This window comes from Belonocnema kinseyi, chromosome 1 (assembly GCF_010883055.1).
Source record: "Belonocnema kinseyi isolate 2016_QV_RU_SX_M_011 chromosome 1, B_treatae_v1, whole genome shotgun sequence".
In the NCBI taxonomy this organism is placed as follows: Eukaryota; Metazoa; Arthropoda; class Insecta; order Hymenoptera; family Cynipidae; genus Belonocnema; species Belonocnema kinseyi.
In genome coordinates, this window is record NC_046657.1 from 109,105,414 (window position 1) to 109,130,958 (window position 25,545).

Here is a 25,545-nt window from a genome sequence, read left to right on the forward strand (position 1 = left end):
TTACAAATTGGAGGTTATGTTCGAACAGCTGATTGCGATGATTTTCTGGACTCCGGAGGAGCATCATAGTCCGAAAAAGGCAGTCAAAAAAGTGATGATTTGAGATAAACAAATTTCAAAATGCCTCACTTTGTTAGCGTGTCTGAGGAGAAGGTGAGTAAATTTCTCAAAAAACATTTTAAGAACATCATAAATTACTTTTACCCATTTTAACGGTCTATATACATAACCTCACATTCACATTTTTTGGAGTTTCAATCAATTTTCGAGTGAATTTGTATCTTTTATTGATAATTATTAGTAATTTATATATTTATTTAGTATTTCAGATAGTAATTAGTATTATAGATTTATTCGATTTATTTATATCATTTGTAAATATAACCTATAAATATTGTTTATTTTTCTATTGACTTTTCAATTTCTTTAAAACCTGTCAGCCCTTTTTTGGCTTTTCCTGTGAATTTCGAACGAATTGAAAATTATGGAACTTGTGCAGATTTGAAATGTAATTCCAGGGGAAGCTCGACGTTTCGGACATTTGTTCGGATTTTAATTGCTTGAAAGTTTCGGTGATGCAGAAAGCCTCACGAATATCAGGAAAGCTTGATCAAGTAACAATTGGGCCAGATTCCACCTTTTCGTTTGAGGATTCCAATTTATCTGAAAATATTGAGAATGAGAAGAACTCTTGCAATTTGCCAGAGGCGAAGAAAAATTCGAAATCGGCTAACTTTTCTTCTTCGCGAAGCGGACTCAATTTCTCGATCAAGAAAATCCTCCACGAGAATGAAGTCCAGAGAAAGGAAACTGTCCGGGTGAGATTTCATTTCTTATTCATATCAACTAGGCAAAAACTTAGTCCCTTTCCAAGTTTAGTTTCACCAGTTTTTTAAATAATCACTTGAATTCTCATCTTTTTAAATTATGATTTCATGCAATTTAGAATGCGTAAATTGAAGTCTTTCTTTTACAAAAATTTTTCGTTTAGTTTATTTATTTATTTTTTAGTTTTAATGTTTAGTGGATCAACTGTGAATTTTACAAGGCGATTCGGATTTAGCTTACAATTTTAGAATTTGCACATTTTAACGTTAAAAATTAAACTAACGATTGAACCTTTATAAACTATTTTAGAATAACTTAAAAATAATATATTCATAATTAAAGGCTTTTATTAAATTTTAAATATTATTTCTGCCTAAAATATTTCATTTTTTAACCATTCAATTTTAAATTGTTTATTTAAGAAAAAGAACAAATACTTAATATTTAAAAATATCTGTCTGTTCGGTTGAATTTTTATTAATTTATTTTTTTTTCAAATTTAACTTTTAATTTCGTTAAAAATTTATTTTATTTGATTAAAAACTTATTCCTCTAGAAGTGGGACGATGGTCGTGGGGGTTAAAGCGTAGGCTTTGGACCCACTCCTTCGGCTTGCGGGTTCGATTCCCGCCTCGCACTCTGGAAGAGTCTCGGTGGCCCATGCGGTGAACACTAGCCTAGCAAGGGAGAGTTGTTCATCTCCGGAGAGTCGTGGGACCGGTACCTCTAGAGAAAAAGGTTTTCTCTAAGTACTTAAGGCTGTTGCTCTTGGTGGTTCGGAACCCACCTTAAACTGTAGGTCCCCCTTCCACCACCAAGTAAGTGTGTGGAGGGTGTGTAAAGGAATAGAGAAGGTGTAAGAAAAATGTAAACCCTTAGGGGACACATTAGAAGCTTCCATCTCAACTTATTCCTCTAAAAACTGTTTTATTTTTTGTTCAAAATTGATCTTTGTTAGTTGAAAATTCATCTATTTTGTTGAAAATTCATCTTTTTTAGCCAAAACTTTAAAACTGTTGGCAGAAAATTAATATTTTTTGGTTGTAAATTCAACTTTTTCCTTCTTTAAAAATTCGCCTTTAAGACTTAAAACCTCAAAATTTTTTTTGGTCTAATTTAATAGTTTTTTGAAGTGAAAGTTAAAATATTTTTTGGTGGAAATAACAACTATGAAAGTTTTTGTTGAGATTTTATTTTTTATTAAAGATTCGTGAGTTTATTTGAAAATTAAAAAATTTTGTTGAAAATTTCCTTTCCTTAATTGAAATATAAAAAAAAATTTTAATACTAATATTCACTGACGAAAAATACTAACATAATATAAGAAAAAATTGATTCAAATTATAAATGTTCTTTGAAATTTAATGATTTTTGTTTAAAATAAGCGGTCTAATGTTAAAAGACGATAACATAACCTTAAATTGTTTCAAAGTTCTGAATCTTTTCTTCGCATTTTCTCGAATTTTTAAATGTTTGCAAAAAAAATGCGAAAAATAAAATTTTTGGCCTACAAATATCAGGGCGGCGACTCGACCGAGATTTTAATCTAAAAACCGGAAATTTACTTCTGATCACAGAAAAATTCAAGTTTTCATTATTTTAATATTAATTTTGGTCAATTTCGAAAAGCAGATTTTTCAGATTCATTTACTGCAATTTGGAACAAGGCATTTTAGAAAATAATTATAGTTTTTTTATAGCAAAGGGTGTTTCCGCAAAGAAATATAACTTCACTTAGAACAGGAAATATTTGATATGGAACAGGAATTTTTTTTAGAGAATTGTTCGGATTTAAAAATTATTCAGAGTAGAAATAGTATTTCAACGAAGAAATATTGCTAAATTATAATAGAAAAATTTGATACATAGTGCATTGCGAACTCATCTTTCTTTAGTTAAAAAATCAACTGCATACTTGCTTGAAAGTTAAACTCTTTTTAACTGTTTTATAACTATTTTGCTGAAAATCCGTTTCCTTTTTCTTTTTTTTTTGTGAAGAATTCGATTTTTTACAGAAAGGTTGACAATTCTATTTTTGGTTGAAAATGTATCGTTTTTGGATGAAAATTCAGCAATTCGGTTGAAAATTTATATTTTTTGTTTAGAAATTAAACTAATTGTTTAAAATGTATTTACTTTATGAAACATTTGCCTATTTTTAGAAAATTAATCTTTATGGTTGAAAATGCTTTCTTTTGTAACAAAATTCAGCTATTCCAGGTGAATTTTCATCATTTTAGTTGAAAATTTGTCATTTTTAGTTGACAATTAATTCCTTTAACTGAAAATGTACATGTACATTTTTCGTTAAAAATTGATCTTTTCTGTTTCAAAATTCAACAATTTGGGTGAAAAATTTTCTTTCTTTAATTGAAAATTCAACTATTTCGTTGAAAATTCACATATTTGGTTAAAATTCGATTTTTTTTGTAGAAAATTGTATTTTTCTTTACAAGTTAATCTTCTTGTTTAAAAAGTCTTCTTTTCGGTTAAAAATTCAAGTATTCCAGTTACATTTTTATCATATAAGTTGAAAATTCATTTTTTATCTTGGAAATAAAGTTTTTTGTTTACAAGTTAAACTCTTTTCTTAACAATTAATTTTTTTTAGTTGAATACTCCATAATTTTTGTGAAAATTATCACTTTCTTGAAAAATGTAACTATTATTTAGAAATTTGTTGATGTTGTTGTTGTGGAAACTGATTTTTTTAACTGAAATTTTAACTTATTCCAGTTGAATATTCCATAGTTTTAGTTGAAAATTGATCTGTTTGGTTTAACATTAGTTCCTTCAACCGAAAATGTACATGTCCTTTTTTGTTTAAAAATTGATCTTTTCTGATTCAAAATTCTACAATTTGGATGAAAATTAGCCTTCCTTTCATTGAAAATTCACATATTTTGTTAAAAATCATTTTTTTTTGTAGAAAATTATATTTTTGTTTGTACTTTAATCTTCTTGTTTAAAAACTCTTTTTGTCGAGTACAAATTTAAGTAATCCAGTTAAAATTTTACCATATAAGTTGAAATTCATCTCTTTGATTAAGCATTCATTTTTTGACTAAAAATTTAATTATTCAGTTTTTGGTTGAAAAATGATCTCATTCAGTCGAAGATTCATCTTTTTTGGTCGAAATTAATCATCTGATCTGAAAATTCATCTATTTTGTTTAAAATTCAACGATTCTAGTTAAAGATTGATAATTTTATTTAAAAATCTATCTTTCTGGTTTCGAATTCAACTATTCAAGTTAAATATTTATAATTTTAGTAGAAAATTAATTACTTTTTTTAAAAAAATGTAACTATTATTTAGAAAGTTCGTTTTTTTGTGGAAACTTTTTTTTTAACAGAAAATTTAACTTATTCCAATTGAATATTTCATAGTTTTGGTTGAAAATTCATCTGTTTTGTTTAGCATTAATTCTTTTAACCTTAAATTTAAGTTTTGGTTAATAATTTTTTGTTTTTATTAAAAATTAATTTTTCGTTTTGTTTAAAATTCCACTATTTCAGTTGAATTCTTTTTTAGGTCCATTTTTTAAATAAAATTTCTTTTAGTGCAAAATTTAGATATTCGTTTCAAAATCAATAATTTTGCCATTTTTCGCCCTGTTTTCTTAAGATATTAGAGGCAAATATGAATATGTTACTTTTAGTTGACCGGGAAAATTGAAAAACTTGACAAGGAATTTGAAATCTTCCGTCGAATCGCCACCCTGAATATGGTTCGGCCCGCATGGAATTTAGTCGAATTAAAGGAAGCCAGAAGAATTTGGAAGAGTTTAAAATAATTTCAAGCAATTAAAAGTAATTCATAGAATTTAAATCATTCAAAATAATTCAGAGTGGTTGCTTTATATGTAAACTTTCTCACAGCTTCCATTGCCATATGACATCATGTTTCATGACATCAGGTGTCATTTTACTTTATGTGTCGTATTACCTCAGATGTATGACCTCATGTGTCATTTTACTTCATGTGTCATATTATCTCAGGTGTCCTATGACATGTGTCATTTTTTACTTTGTGTCATATTATCTCAGATGTCATATTACCTCAGGTGTCATATGACATCATGTGCCATTTTACTTTATGTACCATTACCTCATATGTCATATGACATGCCATTTTACTGTATGCATCATATTACATCATATGACATATTATCTCCTGTGCCATATTACCTTAGGTGTCAGTGCGTCGGGTGTCATATTACCTCACGTGTCATATTACCTCAGGTGCCATATGACAACATGTGTCATTTTACTTTATGTGTCATATTACACCAGGCGTCATATTACATCGGCTGTCATATTACCTCAGGTGTCATTTTATCTTATGTGTCATATTGCCGGATTTGTTCTTGCATCGACTTTTAATGATCAAATCTTTTGTGCAGCAAAAAATGGAAATGAGGAGACAGGAAATGGAGAGATCGGCCCGAGCTTGGAAGAAGGATGTAGAAAATTACCAGTCGATTTTGGCTTTGAAAAGACAGCAGGAGAAAAGGGAAGATCTCGCTCGTCTGGAGGCGGAAGAAGAGAGACAAGCGCAACAGAGTGAAATGCGAAGGAAACATGAGCAGCAGCTACTGGCCCAAAGGATTCAGGAACAAAAAGAAAGACTCGAAAGGGATGCGGAGGAACAGAGGAAAAAAATCAGAGAACGGTCAGAGGCGGTGGAAAAAATTCAAATTAATTTTCACGAAAGGTGGCGAGATTTCGAGGCACTCACTCATTCTTGCCGAGATAAATACTCGATTGGACCTTATATCGCGAAAGTCAATGAACTCAGCGCCCATATGGAAACAATCGGAAATGCAGCGAGGGTAAAGTTTTATTTATCTTTTCTTTTAAAAAAATTATATTTAGAGTCCTCGGATCGTTGAAAAAGGTATTTAAAAAAGCTGCATTAGTCGCTTGAAATTAGATGTTTTTTTTAAATGTTAATCTGCTTTCAAACAGCATTCAGTTGAAAAACTTAATTAGTTTAAAGATAATTCACCAAATTTCCATATATTAGTTATCTTTGTCTTGATGTATTCCAAATTCATCGAATTAGCATTTTATTTTTGTAGAATTTTTAATTTGCCAATTTGGAATATTTTGAAATCTGACAAGTTTACATTAATGCTGAAATTGTGATACAATTATTCAATTGTTTTATAATTTCGAAAAAATTTTTGTTCCATTATTTAATGGAAACTTCATTTCATTATAATCCAAAAATGTTATAGAATATAAAAAAAATTTCAGGAGAGCTTAAAGATGACAAAAAATTGCAATATATTTAAAGGCATTTCTAAGATTTTAAAGGATTCAAAGGAATTTACAAAAATGATGATAGTTTTTATCAGAGTTTAAATATTTTATGGGAGAACAACGATTTAAATGGATTTCAAGTAATTCCTAAGATTTCAAAGGATTTAGCTTTTTTTTTAAATATACCAAGGCATTTGAAATAATTAAAAAGATTTTAAGGGATTTCTTATGTTTGAAAAAATTTAGAAAAATTTAAAAAATGTCGATAGGGTTTACGCATTGTCAAATATTTTAGGAATTATAGCCATTTAAATGGATTTCAAAATATTTCAAAGGATTTAAAATAATTTCTAAGATTTCCAGAGATTTCAAATTTTTTTTTAATATTATGAGGAATTTGAAAATTATTTAAGAGATTTAAAAGTATTTCAAAAAGTTTCCAAGATTTCGTGGTATTTGATTTTTTAAATATTTCAAGCAATTTGAAAATGATTTAAGGGATTTCAAGAGATTTAACGGGATTTTAAATGATTTTAAGGCATTTTAAACTATTTTGCGGGATTATAGCCATTTAAATGGATTTTAAAGGATATCAAGTTTCCAAAGTATTTTCAGGTTACAAAAAATGTCGATAGTATTGACGTATTTTTTAATATTTTACGGGATTACAGCCATTTAAATTAATTTTAACGGATTTCTAGTAATTTCTAAGATTTCAAGGGACTTCAAAAATCTTAAAGTATTCCAAGGAATTTAAAAATGGCTGAATGAATTAAAAACAAATTCAAATAGTTTATAAGATTTCAGAATAATTATTTTTTTTATATTTCAAGCATTTTGAAAATTATTTAAGAGATTTCAAGGGATTTGATAGTATTTAAAAATATTTCAAGGCATTTCGAAAGTCTTGAAGGATTTTTAAGATTAAAAAAAAATGTCTATAGTGTTTACGTATCTTAAGATTTCAAATGATATCTTGTTATTTATAAGATTTCAAGGAATTTCAAAAATTTTTAACTATTCCAAGAAATTGGAAAATGATTGAAGAAATTTAAAAGGATTTCAAATAGTTTCTCAGATTTCAGGGTATTTAATTTTTCTAAATGTTTCAAGCAATTTGAAAAAGATTTAAGCGATTTAAAGACATTCAGCGGGATTAAAAAAAATTTCAAGGGATTTTTAAGGTTTCAAAGAATTTTTAAGATTCTTAAATATGTCGCCAGTGTTTACGCATTTTAAAATATTTTACGGCATTATAGTAATTTAAAAGGATTTTAAAAGATTTCAACGGATTTCTAAGATTTATAGGGTTTCAAAAATTTAAAAATATTCCAAGGAATTTGAAATGATTTATGAGATTTGAAAGGATTTTAAATAGTTTCTAAGATTTCGTGGTATTTTGATTTTGTTTGAAATATTTTAAGCAATTTAAAAACGATTTAAGAGATTTTACGGGATTTTAAATGATTTCAAGGGATTTCTCAGATTTTAAAGTATTTTTCTTTCATTAGTTAACGTAATTACAATGATTTAAATGGATTCAAAGGATTTCAAGTATTTATAAGATACCAAGGGATTTCAAACATTTTTAAGTACCAACGCCTTCAAATTTTTATAAATATTGAAAGCAATTTAAAAATGATTCAAGAGATTGCAAGGGATTTAAAAAGATTTCAAGGGATTTCTAAGGTTTCAAAGGATTTTTAAGATTCTTTAAAATGTCGATAGTGTTTACGCAGTTGGAAATATTTTACGGCATTATAGTCATTTAAAATGATCTTTAATGATTTAGGAGATTTAAAACGATTTTAAATGATTTAGGGGATTTAAAGGGATTTTAAATACGTTCCAAGATTTCGTGTTTTTTTAAATTTTTATTTAAAATGATTTCAAGGGATATCAATTTTTTTATTTTCTAAAGAATTTGATATTGATTTAAGAGATTTCAAAGGATTTCAAGTAATTTATCAGAATTAAACCTACGTCAAAACTTTTTCTTTTCAAATCTCAAGAAATTAAAAAATTATTAAGATATTTTAAGATATCCAAATAGTTTGCAAGATTTCGTGGTATTTGATTTTTTTTAATATTCCAAGCAATTTGAAAATGATTGAAGAGATTTCAAATGATTTCACTGGATTTTTACAAATTTTACAGGATTTCGAGTATTTTAACAGATTTAATGAAATTTTGAGAGATATCAAATTATCTTAAATGTTTTTAAAAGATTTACAAATATTTGAGGAGATTTCAAGGAATCTAAGAAATTTTAAAATGATTCCAAAACATTTGAAAGGATTTTACATTATTTCAAAGATTTAAAAGGATTTGAAAACATTTCGATAAATTCAAAGAGATTTTACAGGAATTTAAAGTATTTTTCGAGATTTAGAAATATATTTTAAGGAATATCGGGAAATTGAACAAATACCCAAATATAATCTAGCGATTTAAAAAGATTTTAAGGAATTTGAAAACAAATTTCTGTTCCATGGGAACAACTGTATTTTTTACAAACTCTAAATTTAAATTGATTATTTCTAAGCGCTTCAATTTCAAAATTTTGTTATTGTAAATGTGTGGTTAATAACTTTTTAAACCTGGCATACACTAGGGCAATCCAAAAATAAATTGGGATTCTTTTGTTTTGGATTTTTAAGCAGGTCGCCCCGAAATTTGTTCGAATCCACAAAAACAAAACAAAAATCCATTCGAAAAAAAGTGATATTTAGAGGTGGCTTTAGACCCATGAAGGTTAGCACGTATTTCCCATAAGAAAAAATGGCGTTTTTGTAAATTTAATTCAGAATCGTAATTACTAGCTGAATCGAGTTCAAACTCAACATTTCTCTTTGCAATTAGCTATAGAATACGAATGATGTTGCGATTTGAAAAAATGAAGATTGTGTCTTATACGTAAAATACTATTTTATACTGGTAATTAAATTTTTACACAAATTTTTTGAACAAATAATAATTTTTTAGCAATTTTCTCTTGAAATAGAGATAGAAAGTCAGGTTTTTTATTTTTCACTTTTGGTCCAATTTTCAATTAAAGTGAATTAATTGTTAATTAATTTTAATAATAATTTATTTTTAATGGTTGATAATATTCTCTTTGAATAATGTAAAAATGGCGGTTTTTTCTTAAATTTTCAACTTTTTTCACTTGGATTATTTGGATATTTAATTGAATTTAACAAAAATAATTGTTTCAACAAATTATTATTTGTAGCTATGTTATTCTATATTGATACTAGATAGTTACAGTTTTTTCTAAAAAATTTAACTTTTGGTCCACTTTTTAATCAGAGTGAATGAATAATTAATTAAAGGTGACAAAGATAAGTGTTTAAACAAATTATTACTATTGTTAGTAATGTTCCCTGAGTAATATTTTCTTTATTTCATGGTAGAAATTTGCTGTTTTTTTCTGAAAATTGTAACCATTTTGTCTGTTTTTCACCTGGAGTGAATTAATAATGAATTGAATTTAATAAAAATAATTGTTTGAACAAATTAATATTGTAATATTTTTTGTAAAATTTTAAGACCAAAAAGAAAAAAAATCCCCGGCCAGTTTTTGAGAAAAACGAATTTTTAGAGTAAAATTAACTTTAATTTTTTTAATTTTTAAATTCTCTTCAGTTGCTGTCTAATATAAGTCAAGTATCACATAACGAGTATGTTAATTAGATCGAAATCGACTATCTCGTAACTTGTTATGGGATTTTTTAACTAAAAAAATTTCACCATAGGAAAAAATAGTAATAATTTTTTGCAACAATTTTTTAAACAAATAGTATTATTTCAAAATGAGCATCTCCAAATCAAATGATTTTTTTTTCAATTTTCATTGTAGTATTTGGAATATTTTTACAAAATATTTAAACGTCCGCTTTTAAATTTTAAGAAAATATTCCAAATACTACAATGAAAAATTAAAAAAAAAATGATTTTATTTGGAGATGTCCATTTAGAAATAATACTAATTGTTTAAAAAATTGTTGGAAAAAAATTATTTGAAAACTTATTATTAATAAAATTATTTTAAAAAATTATTTAAAAAATTATTAAAAAATATTTTTAATCATCAAACATGGACTTTAAAATAAACCATATTGCACTATTTCTTCTTATGGTGCAATTTTTTAAATTAAAAATTGGACAATTTACGACACATTTGAAAAAGTACAGATTTTTCGAGTCGACAGATAAAAAAATCAATATTTTAGGAATTATTTATATCAGAGTGAAATAAAAAAATACGTGTCATTTTTTTCCTTTTAAGAATAAAGGAAAAATGGTGTATAACAAAAAAAATTAGTTGTAAATCTGCACGGATTTACCCATACTTAATACTCATAATACTGTGTTTTTTCTTTGAATTTAGGTGTTTTTTGTTTCTATTTTGCCCTCGTTTTCTGGAGTTTTCTCGATTTGAAAGATGCAAAAAATGGTTTGGACCCCATAACAAGATCGGAGATAGTCGACTTTGGTGTAAATTAAAAATAAAAATTAATTTTACTCGAAAAATTCATTTTTCTCAAAAATTAGCCTGGGAATTTTTTTCTTGTTGGTCTTTAAATGTTCAAAAAAATATAAGAAAACCAATTATTAAAAAAAATTTGACGTGCTATGACTTCGTATTTAAAGTTTGTTCGGGCGGACCATGTTTGGTAATAAGCAACTAAACATTTGATAAGAAAAAACTGAAATTGTCAGAATTTCAAGTTTTAGTAAATGAAAATATAATAAAAAATTGGTTACCCTCTAAAAAATAATTTCGCATAAATGTTTGTTCTCTGACAAAGTCTACTAATAATAAAGAATCTTTTGAAATTCCATGACATCGCAAAATTCGCATTTAAAAAAAAAGTTGCATGAACAATTTTTCTATAAATTTTCAATGTCTAGGCGGGAAGACTCACATCCGCGGATTTGGAAGTAGCAGAAATGGTAGTGCAGGACATCGACGAGGTTCTTCGCCTATTCCAACTCGAAATAGGTACCTATTCCATCCAGATCGAAATAGTCAGACCTAAGAGTTTTATATTCAATTTTTATGATCCTTTTTTAATCTCGCAGAAAGAATTAACGCAATGTACGATGCGAAAATCGCCCAGAGGGAGCAGGAATTAAAACAGGCGGAGATTATGGCGGAAATTGCTCAATTGAAGGAAGAAAATCGCCAGGTGACAAATGAAATCCAAGCTTCCGCTTATGCTGTTCCGGAGACCGAAGTCACTGATTCCGGAAATTCTGGGAATTCTCCGGCTATTGCAGAAACGGCTTATAAAAATGAAGATAATCAACCTGGTAATATGAATATTCTTTGCTTTATTTAATATTGGATGGTTAGTATTTCTGTTTGTATGCTAAGAAGTCTTCATTAGCTTTCCATCCTTCAAGATACCAACTTCTGCCCTCTTGCCTCTGTCGTTGCCACTGTTTCATGAATCCCTATTACCGTATGTACCACATTACCCAATGTGTCATATTACTTCATGTGCCACTTTACCCAATGTGCCATGTCACCCCTGTGTCATATTAACCCGTGTGTCATATTATCCCACTTGTTATATTACCCCGTTCATCACAGTACACCACCTGTCATATTACCCCATGTGTCATATTACTCCGTTTGTCATAGTACACAAGGTGTCATATTACCCCAGTTGGCATAGCAGACCACGTGTCATATTACACTGTGTGTCATATTGCATTATATATAATATAGCCCCGTATGTTATATTAACTAATTTGTCATATTACCTCATATGCCATATTAATCTATTTGTCATATTACCTCATGTGCTGTATTATCCCAATTGTCATATCACCTCATGTGTCATGTTACGTGATGTTTCATATTACATCATGTTTCGTATTATCTTATTTATCATATTACAACATGTTTCATGTTATCTCATGTGTCATATTAACCCATTTGTCATATTACCTCATGTGTCACATTATCCCAATTGCCATATTATCTCATGTGTCAAATTACATCATGTGTCATATTATCTCATGTGTCATATTACAACATGTTTCATATTATTGTATGTATTATATGAACCCATTTTTCATAGTACCCCATATGTCACATTATCCCAATTGTAATATTACCTTATGTGTCATATTACGTAATGTGTCATATTGTATCATGCTTCATATTATCTCATATGTCATATTACCACATGTTTCATATGATCTCATGTGTCATATTAATCCATTTGCCATATAACATGATGTGTCATATTATCCCAATTGGCATATCACCTTCTTTGTCATATTACCTGATGTGTCAGATTACATTATGTTTGCTATTATCTCATGTGTCATAATACAACATGTTTCATATTATCTCATGTGTCATATTAATCCATTTGTCATATTATTTTATGTCACATAATCTCAATTGCCATATTATCTCATGTGTCATATTACATCATGTTTCATAAGGTTTCATATGATCTCATGTATCATATTACAACATGTTTCATATTATCTCATATGTCATATAGTCCCAATTCCCATATTACCTCATGTGTCATATTATCCTAATTGCCATATTACATAATGTGTCATATTACACGAGGTGTCATTACATCATGTTTTCTAATGTTTCATATTATCTCATACGTCATATTACAACATGTTTCATATGATCTTACGTGTCATATTAACCCATTTTTCATATTACATCATGTGTCATATTATCCCAATTGTCATATTACATCATATGCTATATTATTTAAGGTGCCATATTACCCCTGTGTGTTACATTTATCATGTGTCCTATTACCCCGTGTGTCATATTACCTCACGTGTCGATACATTTTGCTACGATTTGTTACGGAAGGGGAAAGGAGTCCTTTACTCATGGACGTCATTTTTTCAAATTCACAAAAACTGTCTCCTAAAGATTATCTTTTTATTTATAAATTTCATTATATTGTCGAAAATTTAACAATTTTCTTAAAAAGACATCCTTTTTTTATTATAAATTCAACTTTTGTTAAAAATTTGTCTTTTTGGGTTCAAAATTCAACTCTTTCCATAGAAGCTTTTGTTTAAAATTCATATTTTTTTTGCTGATATGTCAATTGAAATCTTTTTGGATAAAAAATTCATCTCTTTTTTTTGAAAATTTGTCTGTTTGATATAAAAGTTCAACTGTTTTAGTAGAATTTTCATTATTCTTGGATAAAAAATGCAACTGTTTTGTTAAAAATTCAACAATCTTGTTAAAAAGTTATACTTTTTGATCAAAAATTAGAATATTTGACCGATAATTAACTTATTGTTTACAAATCTTATTTTCATGTTGGAAAGTAAACTGAAATCTACTTTGGATGAAAATTCAACAATTTTGATTAATTTTTGTTTTTCCAATTCATCTATTTTAGAAGTAATTTAATCTTTCTTGAATAAAAATTCAAATGTTTGACTGAAAATTCAACTCTTTTTTGAAAGTTTTTCTTTTTGGTTTTCGAAAATTCACCTGCTTTAGCAGAAATCACATCTTTCTTGGATAAATGTGCATTTTTTTCTTTGAAAATTTAAAAAATTATGTTGAGAAGTCTTATTTTTTTGGTTAAAAATTCTGCGGTTATGTTGACATTGTATCTATTTGGTAGATAATATACTTTTTGTGTAAATTTAATGTTTTGGTGTTGGAAGGAGAACTGAAATCCTTCCTAGATGAAAATTTCACTATTTTGTTGGAAAATTTGTTTGTTATTTAAAATTTAAAATTCATCTGTTTTAAGAGAAATTTCATCTTTCTTGGATAAAAATGCAACTGAAATCTGTTCTGGCTGGAGGTCCAACTTTAAAAAATGTGTCATTTTTTATTACAAATTCCGCAGTTTTAGTACAAATTTCATCTTTCTTGGATAAAAAATGCAATTATTGTGTGGGGAATTCAACAATTTTGTTAAAAAGTAATTCTTTTTGGTTAAAAATTCGTCTTCTTGAATTGAAAATTCAATTTTTATTGTAGAACCTTTTTTCTTGTTAAAAAATTCAGTTTTTGATCTTGAAAAGTCAACCAAAATCTTTTTTTAATCGAAAATGCAACTGGTTTTTTTTTAATTTATCATTTTTATTTAAAAATTGATCTGCTTTAGTAGAAGTTTCAATTTTTTATGAAAATGACAATTTTTGTTTCAAAATGATTCTCCTTTGCTTGAATATTTAACTATTTTGTTTGCAAAATTTTGTTCAATTAGTTTGTTATGATTTTTTTACAGATTTATATTTTAGGTTAAAAATTATTTTTTTTTTTATTGAAAATTCAACTGTTTGATCGAAATCTTTTTTTTTCTTTAAAATTAATTTTTTAACTGGAAATGTAACTTTTCCATTTCTTAAGATCAATCTTTTTAAAATGAAAATACTTCTTTTGGCGATAAAAAACTAATTGTCTTAAGTGTAAATTTCATTTTTTTGGGGTAAAAGGCCATCAGTTTCGTGGAAAATGATTTTTTTGCCGAAAAATCATATTTTTTGTTTGTAGAGAAAATTCGTCTTTTGGCTTGAAGGTTCAACAAGTTTTTTAAACTTTTATTTATCTTTTGAGTCAACAATTTTTATTTGTTGAAAATTCGTCTTTTAAGTTTAAAAACTTTTTAAAAATAAATTTGGTTATTTATTGAAATATAAACTATGATACTTTTTGTTGAGAATTGATCTTTTTAGGTTGAAAGTTGAACTATTATGTAAAAAATTGATTTATTTTGTTCAAAGTGCAAGTGTTTTGTTAAAAAGACATCCTTTAAAGTAGAAAAGAATTTTTTTAAATAAATTTTACAATTTGAAACTTTTAAATTGTATCTGAAATACTGTTTTATTCCGTTTATAAAAGATTCTATGTTAAAAGTATTACAAGATTAAAATAGTGGTATTTGTATGGTAATGGTCAAGGAAAAAGAAAACATTTCTGGGAACAAAAAATTACGTCTTAGAGAGGGTCTATAATCTTTTACGTAATTTAGGTATGGCCCCTTGCCTCATGTGTCATTAAACCATGTGTGATATTATTTCCAGTGTCATATTACCTCATGTGTCATATTACATAATGTTTCGTATTACATCATGTGTCATATTACATTATGTTTCGTATTATCTCATGTGTTATATTACCTAATGTGCAATATTGCTTCACGTGTCATATTACCTCATATGTCATATTACCCAGTGTGTCATATTACATCATGTTTCGTATTATCTCATGTGTTATATTGCCTCACGTGTCATATCATATAGTGTGTCATATTACATCATATTTCATATCATCTCTTTGTTATATTGCCTCACGTGCCATATGTCATATTATATAGGGTGTCATATTACATAATGTTTCGTATTATCTCATGTGTTATATTGTCTCATGTGTCATATTATCTAGTGTGTCATGTTACATCAGATTTTATACTATCCTATGTGTCATATTACCTTAGATGTCATATTATTTCATATGTCATATTATCTTATGTATCATATTACCACATGCGTCATTTTACTTGAGGTGCCAAATGACATCATGTGTCATTTTACTTTACGTGTCATATTACCTCATGTGTCATTTTACCTACTTTTGGTCATTTTCGGGACATATAAGTATAATTTGATCATGTAGAAGACCGATTCAAGTATGATTTATAATTAATTGAAAAATCTACTATAATATTTTGGGATTGAAAAGCCCTCATTTTTGGTTAAAATTTAATTATTTGTCATACAGAGTTCTATTATTATTTTTTGAATTCATATTACATTTCTATTGGTTAAAAATTTTACTATATTTATTTATTATATCATATTTATTAGTTGAAAATATCTGTTTTTGTTGAAAGTGAATTATTTTTATTTGAAAAGTCTACTACTATATTTTTGGTCAATAATTCATCTCTATTGGTTAAAAGTATAATTATTTTGGTGAAAACCGATTGCTTTGTTTAAAAGTCATATTTATTAGCTGAGAAATATCTTTTTGGGTTGAATGCTAATTTTTTTTATTTGAAAATACTATATTTTGGGATCAGAATACATTTCTTTTTGGGTCATAATTCTACTATTTGGTAGAAAATTTCATTATTTTGTTGAAAATTAAACTATCTTTTTATGAAGTCACGTTTTTTGGTTGGGAATTTCATCTGTCTTAATTAAAAATTTATTTGTCTTCTGAAAGATTAGTCTTATTGGCATGCAGATTCAAATATTTGGTTTAAAATTCAAGTATTTTTAGTTGGAGTTTAATAGTTTTTGTTTAAATTTGATCATTTGGTTGAAGATGTATCTTTGTAGGTTGAAATTCAACTGTTGGGCTAAAAAATTCCAATTTTGTTAAAAATTCTTCTCTTTTACTGAAAAGTTAAACTATTTGGTTGTGAATACAATTATTTGGTTGAATATTGTATTATTTGGATGAAAATTGACAATTAAATTTTTGTTGAAAGTTCATCTTTTCGGGTTTAAACGTCAAATATTTTTCTAAATAATCCGAATTTTCAACTGGAAAACTCTATTCTTTTCTTGAAAATTCGACTTCTTGCGTTGGAAGTTCATCTTTTTTGTTGTAAGTTAATTATTTTTATTTGTAAAGTCCACTATCATATTTTGGTTTCAGACTTCGTCTTTTTTTGGGTCAAAGTTCTACTATTTAGTTAAAAATGTAACTACTTTGTTGAAAAATCAATTGCCTTGTTTAAAAGTTATATTTAATAGTAACAAAAAAAAAATATATATATATATATTTAATATTAATATTATAGCAATAATTATTAATATTTTTGTATTGAAAATTAATTTTTCGGTAGAAAAGTTATCATTTTTGGCTAAAAGTGAACTATTTGTCTTTCAGAAGTCTATTATTATATTGTTAGTTCAGATTTAACCTCTATTGGTTAAAAACTGTACTATTTGGTTTCAAATTTAATTATTTTGCTGAAAAATTAACTACTTCGTTTAAAAGTCATATTTATTAGTTAAAAATATCTTTTTTGGTTGACAGTTGATTATTTTTATTTGAAACGTCTATTATCATATTTTGGGTTGAGAATTTATCTCTTTTTGGGTCAAAATTCTACTATTTGGTGGAAAATTTCATTATTTTTTTGAAAATTCAACTATCTTGTTAAGAAGTCATATTTATGTAAATATCTTTTTTTGGTAGAAATTTAATAATTATTATTTGAAAAGTCTACTGTTATAGTTTTGGTTCAGAGTTGATCTCTTTTTGGGCACAAATTCTACTATTTGGTAGAAAATTTCACTATTTTGTTGAAAATTCAGATTGTTGAGAAGTCATACTTTTTGGTGGATAATTTATCTTTTCTGATCGAAAGTTAATTATTTTAAATTTAAAAGTCTACGATTACATTTTTGGTCCAAAATTTGTCTCGTTTAAATAAAAAATTCCCTTTTTCGGTTGAAAATTTAATTATTTTGTTAAAAAGTCATCTCTTTTGGTTGGAGTTTAATCTTTTTTGTTTAAACATTCGATCATTTAGTTTAAGATGTATGTATCTAGGTTGAAGTTTTGACTGTTGGGCTAAAAATTCAAATTTGGTTGAAAATTGAAAAACTCAACTCTTTTGTTGAAAATTCGTCTTCTTGGACTGAAAATTCATATATTTTGATTGAAAGTTCAACTGTTTTATTGAAAATGCAATATATTTCATCTTGAAATCTTAGGAATAAAAAATGAACCGGGAAAACTGGAAAATAATATGGATTTTTTTTTAAGTTTGACTGACCATGGCGATATTGCTCAAATTTGTTTAAAACATTGCTAATTGCCCGCCCTAAAAAAAAACGCACAAAAAATATAAGTTAAAACTGAAACAGTGGTTAGTGCGCGCATAGGGGACAGCCCCCTAGCATTTAATAATAACATTAAATGTAATAATATTGTATTTTTAGTGATCGAGCTTTACAAATTGGTAGACAAAGAATCTCTCAAACTTTACGTCCAGAGTAAAGATTTCTTGGAGAAGTATCTAGAAAGTTATAAAGATCTGCTGAAAAGTACCGAGACGAAAATTTTTCGATTTGAGTGTCAAAAGGCGATAAATATTCCCGTGAATGCAATTTCGGCAATGAGCAGGGAGCACTTGCTTGATAAATACAAAAAGCTTCGTGATCTTTTGACTGGAAAATTTTCCCAGGATCCGAGAGCCGAGGCTTTCTGCAAAAATACTCTTGCGAAGAAGATTGTCGTGAGTTCTCGAACCAAATAAAACGTTCCGCAATTAACCGAAAAATGTTAATTCTTAATCTATGAACTTTTTGAATATTTCAGAGTCAAGGAGAGACCCTGGTTTCGAGTAAACCGGAAATGGCATTTGCGATTGCCGCAGTTGTCGTCGCTTTGTGGAACGATAGTCCGGAATTTGGGGAACTTCTTCTCGCGAATTTTCGAGTTACGTGTCCCTTTATCGTGCCGGCCTTTTTCCCGCAGGGAGAAGGGCAATCGAACGAAGACTATTATAAATCCTTAGGCTACAAATATTCGGAAGACGGGACGGTCGAGAGGCAGGATAAGTTCTTGAAACGAATTTCTGGACTTCTGAGGCTTTACGCATCGATTGTCGTGACGGTACAGAGACGAGAAGTGACTCGAGCTCATCCCCACGGATTGCAAAATGCGTGGAGGTGGCTTGCGGCAATGCTAAACAATGGTGAGAATCTAATGAGGAGTTTGAAATTTTTAGAATCTTTTAATTTTGTCGGACGTATTCGAAATTTTTGGGAAAACTTTGAAAATCTGGAAATGTTTTACAATTCTGTGAAATCCCGTGGAATCCATTTAAAAAAATGTATTGTATCTTGAGGCCTTCTAAAATCTTTGAAAAATATGAAATTATTGAAATTTATTAAATCTTTCGGAAATACTTAAAATCTTTGCGAAACTTTTGAAAAAACATTTTTTTTAAATCTTTTACAATTTTTGGAATTCTGTAAAATCCCTTGAAATATCTTGAATTTCGTTAAAATTATTTATTGTTTATTACAACATTTTTTAGAGCTTTGAAATTCATTAAATCTTTATGGAATCTTTGAAATTTGTAAAATCTTGGAAATCATTCCGAAATACTTCAAATCTTTGCCAAATCTTTCGAATCTGCTGAGATATCTCAACATTTTTTGAAAATCTTTGAAATGTTTTACAATCCTGTTAAATCTCTTGAAATCCGTTCAAATAATTTATTATTTATTAAAACCTTTTCAAATCTTTTAAATTCATAAAATCTTTATGAAGTCTTTTAAATTTATAAAATCTTTATGGAATCTTTCAAATCTTTCTGAAATATTTCAAATCTTTTTAAAATCTTTGGAATTCGCTAAAATATATCCACATTTTTTGAAAATCTTTTAAATGTTTTACAATCCTGTCAAATCTCTTGAAATCCGTTAAAATAATTTATTATTTTTTGAAACATTTTTAAATCTTCGAAATATATGCAATTTTCGAAATTAATAAAATCTTTATGGAATCTTTCAAATCTTTCTGAAATATTCAAAATATTTGGAATTCACTAAAATATCTCTACATTTTTTGAAAACCTTTTAAATGTTTTGCAATATTATGAAATCCCTTGAAATATCTTGAATTTCGTTAAAATCATTTATCATTTATTACAAACTTTTTAGAGCTTTGAAATTCATAAAATCTTCATGGAATCATTGAAATTTGTAAAAGCTTGATGAAATCTTTGAAATCTTTCAGAAATACTTCAAATCTTTGCCAAATCTTCCAAATCTGCTAAAATATGTCAACATTTTTGAAAATCATTGAAGTATTCAAAATCCTGAGAAAACCCTTGAAATCTCTTGAAATCCATTAAAGTAATTTATTATTTTTTAGAACATTTCTAAATCTTTGAAATATATGCAATTTTCAACATTTATAAAATCTTTATGTAATCTTTTAAATCTTTCTGAAATTTTTTACATCTTTGGAATTAGTTAAAATATCTTCACATTTTTCGAAAATCTTGAAAACGTTTTGCAATTCTGTGAAATCCCTGAAAATCCGTTAAAATAATTTATTTTATCTTGAGGCCTTCTAAAATCTTTGCGAAACTTTTGGATTATGCTGAAAAACCTTAACATTTTATTTTAAAACTTTGAAATGTTTTGAAATCCTGTGAAATCCTCTGAGATCTCTTGAATTCCGTTAAATCTATGTATTATTTATTAAACAATTTTAATTCTTTGGAATTTATAAAGTCCTTATGAAATCGTTAGTCTTTCGGAAGTATTAAAAATCTTTGTGAAAGCGTTGAAATCCGCTAAAAGGGTGAAATATGTTTTGAAAATCATTGAAATGTTTTGCATTCCTGAATATTTAAAATCTTTATGAAATACTTAAAATCTTTGCAAAATTTTTGGAATCCGCTGAAAAACCTCACAATTTTTTGCATTCCTGTAAAATCCGTTAAAATCTTTCAATTTTTCTTGAAACATTTTTAAATCTTTGAATTTTACTAAATCTTTGGAATTTGCTAAAACATCTCATGTGTTAAAAAGTTTTTGAAATTTAAAAAATTTTGTTACAATCCTCTAAAATCCCTTGAAATATCTTGAATTTCGTTAAAATCATTTATTATTTATTACAAACTTTTCAGATCTTTGAAATTTGTCAAATCTTTACAAAGTCTTGGAAAATTTTCCGAAATATTTCAAATCTTCCAAATCTGCTAAAATGTTTCAAAATTTTTGAAAATCATTGAAATATTTAAAATCCTGTGAAACCCCTTGAAATCTCTTGAAATCCGTTTAAATAATTTGTTACTTCTTGAAACATTTTTAAATCTTAGAAATCTGCGAAATCTTTGAAATTTGTATGTAAAGTCTTTCTGAAATATTTAAAATCATTGCAAAATCTTCAAAATACGCTAAGATATCTCAACATTTTTTTCATATCTTTGAAATATTTTACAATCTGTGAAATCTTATGAAATTCGTTAAAATAATTGATTATTTTCTCAACATTTTTAAATCTTTGAAATATATGCACTTTTCGAAATTAATAAAATCTTTATGGAATCTTTCAAATCTTTCTGAAGTATTAAAAATCTTTTCGAAATATTTGGAATTGGCTAAAATATATCCACATTTTTGGAAAATGTTTTGAAATCCTGTGAAATCCCTAGAAATATCTTGAATTCTGTTAAAACAATTGATTATTTCTTGAGAGATTTTTAAATCTTTGAAGTATATGAAATTTTTGAAATCTATAAAATCTTCATAAAATCTTTAAAATTTCCCTGAAATCTTTAAAATTTTTGGAATCCTGAACATTCTTTGAAAATTTGAAATCTTAAAGTTAAAAGTTAAAAGAAAATTTAAAGTTCTGGGAATCAGTTAAAATCATTTATTAAATATCCCTTTTAAAACCCCTTGAATTCTTTGTAATTTTGAGAAATCTGTGAACATTTCTTAAAATCCTTTAAAATCTTTGAAATCTCACAAATTATATTTAAATATTAGAAATTTCTTGAAATCCCATGACATTGTTTGAAATACCCGGAAAAGGTTTGAAATGTTTTGAAAGTTATTCACAAATTTTTTTGTTTGTTAAATCTGTTAAAATCTTTTTTAAAAAAGGACTTAGAACCCCTTACAATTTTTCAATTCCCGTTAAATCTTAGAAATTGCTTGAATCTTTAAAATGTTTTGCAATCTTTTGGAATTACTTAAACTTTAATAAAATCTGTTAAAATTTTAAAAATTCCGTGAGATCTTTGAAAAAAATTAAATCAGTTGAAATCTTTAATCAAGCATTTTAAAGCCCTTTAAAATATTTCAAATCTCGTTAAATCTTAGAAATGGCTTGAAATCTACATCTTTGAAGACTCACGAAATCTTGTAAATCTATTAAAATTCGTGAAAATCACTTATAAATGTCTAAATTCATCGCAATATTTTTAATTTCTTTGGAATCCTGGGAAAAACTTTGAGTTGTTTTGAAAAATCTTTGAAATTGCGAAAAAAGACTGTCGAAACCTGGAATTATTTCAAATTACATCAAACCCTTTTAAATCTTCGAAATATTTGAAATCTCTTCAAATTTCAGCAAATAATTATTAAATTCGTGGAAATGTTTTGCAATTTTGATAAATCTTTGAAATCCCGTAAAATACCTAAAAATCGTTTGAAAACCTTTGAATATTTTTCAATCTTTTGAGAATCCCTTAAAATTTAATTAAATCCGTTAATATCTTTCGAAATTCATAAAAAATCGCCAGAAAATATTTTAAATGTTTCAAAATCTAAAAAAAAGTATTTTTAAATTTCTTAACATTTCTTAAGTTCTTTTTAATAAAAAAAAGCCTTAAACAATTTTTTAATGCACTGAAATATTTTGGAATTCAATCAAAATTCAAGGAAATATCTGGAAATCTGTTAAGATTAATCTCTGAAATATATTTGAATATCTTTATAAAACATTAAAATGTTTTATAATCTAATAAAAATTCATATATTTTTTAAACTCTAGTCTTGAAATCCTTTTATAATTCTTCAAAATTTCATGAAATCTGTAAAAATCTGCAAAATCTGGTAAAATTTCTTAAATTCTTTGAAATATTCAAGAACTCTTAAAATCTGTTAAAATGCCATAAAAATTCTTAAAATAATTTTTTAATTCCTTGAAATATTTTGAAATCCCTTTAAATGTTTTCAAATCCATTTAAATTCCTGAAAATTCTTTTAAAATGACATTTTAATAACAGGTTGTCAAGCTTAGATGAATCTAAATTAGAATTCTAATAATAATAGTGAGTTTTATTTTATTATTTTTTAAACTTAAGTTTTAAAAAACTTGTAGAATCTCTAAAATTCATTAAAATATCTTCGAGAAATCTTAATATGTTTCAAAATCTGATAAAAATTACTAAAAAAAAAAACATCTTCGTGCCTTTTGAAATCCCTAGAAAATCTTTTAAGTTAAATTAAATTCATTATTAAATTTTCAAAAGAAACGTTAAAATCTGTTGAAATCTCATAACAATCTCTCAAATCATTTTTAATTTCTTGAAATCTGTTGAAATTCTTAAAAATATTATAAAATCTTTAAAATCATTTGAAACTTCTCGAAAATTACTTGAAAATTTTTTAAATCCTTTGAAATATTTTTAAGTCTATTGAAATCCCTGAAAAGTCTTTTATAATCTCCTAAAATCCTTGAAATCTTCTAAAAACCTTCCAATTTTTTCGAAATCTTTAAAAATGCCTTAAGATATTTTTTCAATTTTTTTAAATGCCTGAAAATAACTTGAAATCTTTTTCAATCCATAAAATGCATTTTTAAAATCGTTGTAATTGAACGAAATACCTGGAATTTTTTTAAAAAATCCTAAAAACCTTAAGACGTTTTAAAGATTTTGTTTTTAATTGGAATAAAATAATTTTTCAAGTTCTTTGAACAATCGTCACAAATATAAAATTGTTTTAAAATTAAAATTCCTGAAATCTTCTAAAAACTTTACAATTTTTTGAAATATTTTATAACTTCTTAAAATATCGTAAAATTTCATTAAATCTTTTGTAATAAAGGGAATATTTTTAAATCTTTGAAAAATTCTTAAAATATTCTTTCGACTCTTTTAGATACCTGAAAATAATTTGAAATCCTTTGTAATCCATTAAAATCTTGAAATTCAACGAAATACCTGGATATATTTTTTTAAATCCAAAAAACCTTCCAATATTTTAAAGATTTTGTTTTTAATTTGAAATAAAGAAAAATTTTCAAGTTCTTTAAAAAATCTTCGTAAATATATATTTTTTCTAAATCTAATAAAAAATACCAAAAATATCTTAACATTTCTTAAGTTCTTTAAAATCTTCAAAAAACCTTGAAATCCTTTGAAATCTCCTAAAAATCCTTTAAATCATGTTTTAATTACTTGAAAGCTTTTGAAATTATTTGAAATATTTTTAAACATCTTAAAATTTCTTAACATATCCTAAAATTTTATTAAATCTTTTGTAATATTTGGAATACTTCAAAATATTTTTAAATGTCTTAAAATAATTTTGAAATTATTTGACACATGAAAATCTTTTTAAATCTTTTGTAGTCTATTACAATCTTCGAAATTCAGCGAAATACCAGAAAAATCTCCTAAAAAAATTATAAAAGCCTTAAAATATTTTAAAGGGTTTCCTTAAATTTGATTTTAAAAAATCTTTTAAAATCCCGTAAATTAGCCCCCCCCCCCCCCGCCCCTCCGAAGAATTTAGTTACCTCGAGTTGTGAATTTAAAATAAAAAAATAAAAATTTGTTTTTATTTGTGAATTTGTTTTAGAACCACGACCGGAAATGTCAGACGTTTGTGCAACTTTGATCCTGGACATGTTGGAAGTTACAGGAAATGCTTTGTGGAGCGCTTATCCGAAACAATTTCCCAAACTTCTCTCAGCAATGAAAGATGAATATTATTCATTGATGGGGAAAATTGGTGGAATTGGAGGAGGGCCAATGGCCCGATTGGAAGAATTTCTCGAAAAATGTCGGAAACATGGATTTATTGAGCCCCCGGAAGGACTACTTTCTCCTGACTTTTGGTGAAAGGATCTGATGATAAATAGAATATATAATTTAGATTATAAATAGGTACTATTATAATTATAATAGTTAACAGAATTTATATTTCCTATATATGTGACCGTCCGGAAATAATTTTTTTTTATTTTTTTTTATTTCAATGGATAGTTATTCTGCTCTTTCGTAATAAAACATAATTTATGTATCTTTTGTATTTCCTCCTGCATTATAAAGCTAGCAATGCTACCTTTTTTTCACGGACGGTCACTCATATTAAGTGAAAGGAAAAAGTAATTTTACTTCTTTTTCATTTTTTGTTGGACTTTGGTTTTTTTTTATATAGTAAAACACAGAGTTCCTCTATTGATTGTAGTTGATTGTCAATTCTTAGTATAGGATTTGCAATTTGCCCGCGTGTTGGTGAAGCATATCTCAACATTTTTTGTCAAGGAGTAAAATTTTTATGACTGGATGTAAATTTTGTAATTTGTATCGTCAATGTTTATTATTTAGATTCTAGAAAATGATGTCTCAAGTCACGAATTTGTGTATAGAATGATTGAATATAATGTTATATTTATTCAAATTTGAAAGATTACCATTTTTTTAAATTATTCTTGCAGTTTTTAAATTAAATTTAAAAATTGGATGTTTAAAATTTGATTGAATCTCGCATTTTAATGCTTCATATTTGCGGAACCATATTTGAAATTTAGAATCTCAAGGTAATTTGCGATATTTCGCAAATTTTAATGAGTTTCATGAAATCTTAAAAGATTTAAAAAGCTTTTCTTTCAGTATTTTTATTAGATTTTCAAACATTTTAATGTATTTTGAAAATATTTAATTGAATTTCCGAGATTTTAAAATATTTTTCAGG

The 25,545-nt window shown here is 26.5% G+C and overlaps 1 protein-coding gene across 1 annotated transcript; it reads left to right on the plus strand.

Annotated features, from left to right (window-relative positions):
• Positions 1 to 10: 10 nt before the first annotated feature.
• Positions 11 to 25,251, plus strand: LOC117171262 (nucleoporin Gle1). The gene is made up of 8 exons (XM_033358394.1): positions 11 to 153; positions 519 to 818; positions 5,235 to 5,663; positions 11,014 to 11,104; positions 11,185 to 11,415; positions 18,031 to 18,326; positions 18,410 to 18,788; positions 24,427 to 25,251. The coding sequence occupies exons 1-8, from the start codon at positions 121 to 123 to the stop codon at positions 24,687 to 24,689; spliced, it is 2,022 nt and encodes a 673-aa protein (XP_033214285.1). The 5' UTR covers positions 11 to 120; the 3' UTR covers positions 24,690 to 25,251.
• The last annotated feature ends 294 nt before the right edge of the window (positions 25,252 to 25,545 follow it).

What these genes read in the sequence shown, in the direction of transcription:
- LOC117171262 (XM_033358394.1), top strand. Translation starts at nt 121, where the DNA reads ATGCCTCACTTTGTTAGCGTGTCTGAGGAGAAG. An exon ending in AGAGAAAGGAAACTGTCCGG is followed by an intron (nt 819 to 5,234) that starts GTGAGATTTCAT and finishes TCTTTTGTGCAG; the next exon opens with CAAAAAATGGAAATGAGGAG. An exon ending in CCTATTCCAACTCGAAATAG is followed by an intron (nt 11,105 to 11,184) that starts GTACCTATTCCA and finishes TTAATCTCGCAG; the next exon opens with AAAGAATTAACGCAATGTAC.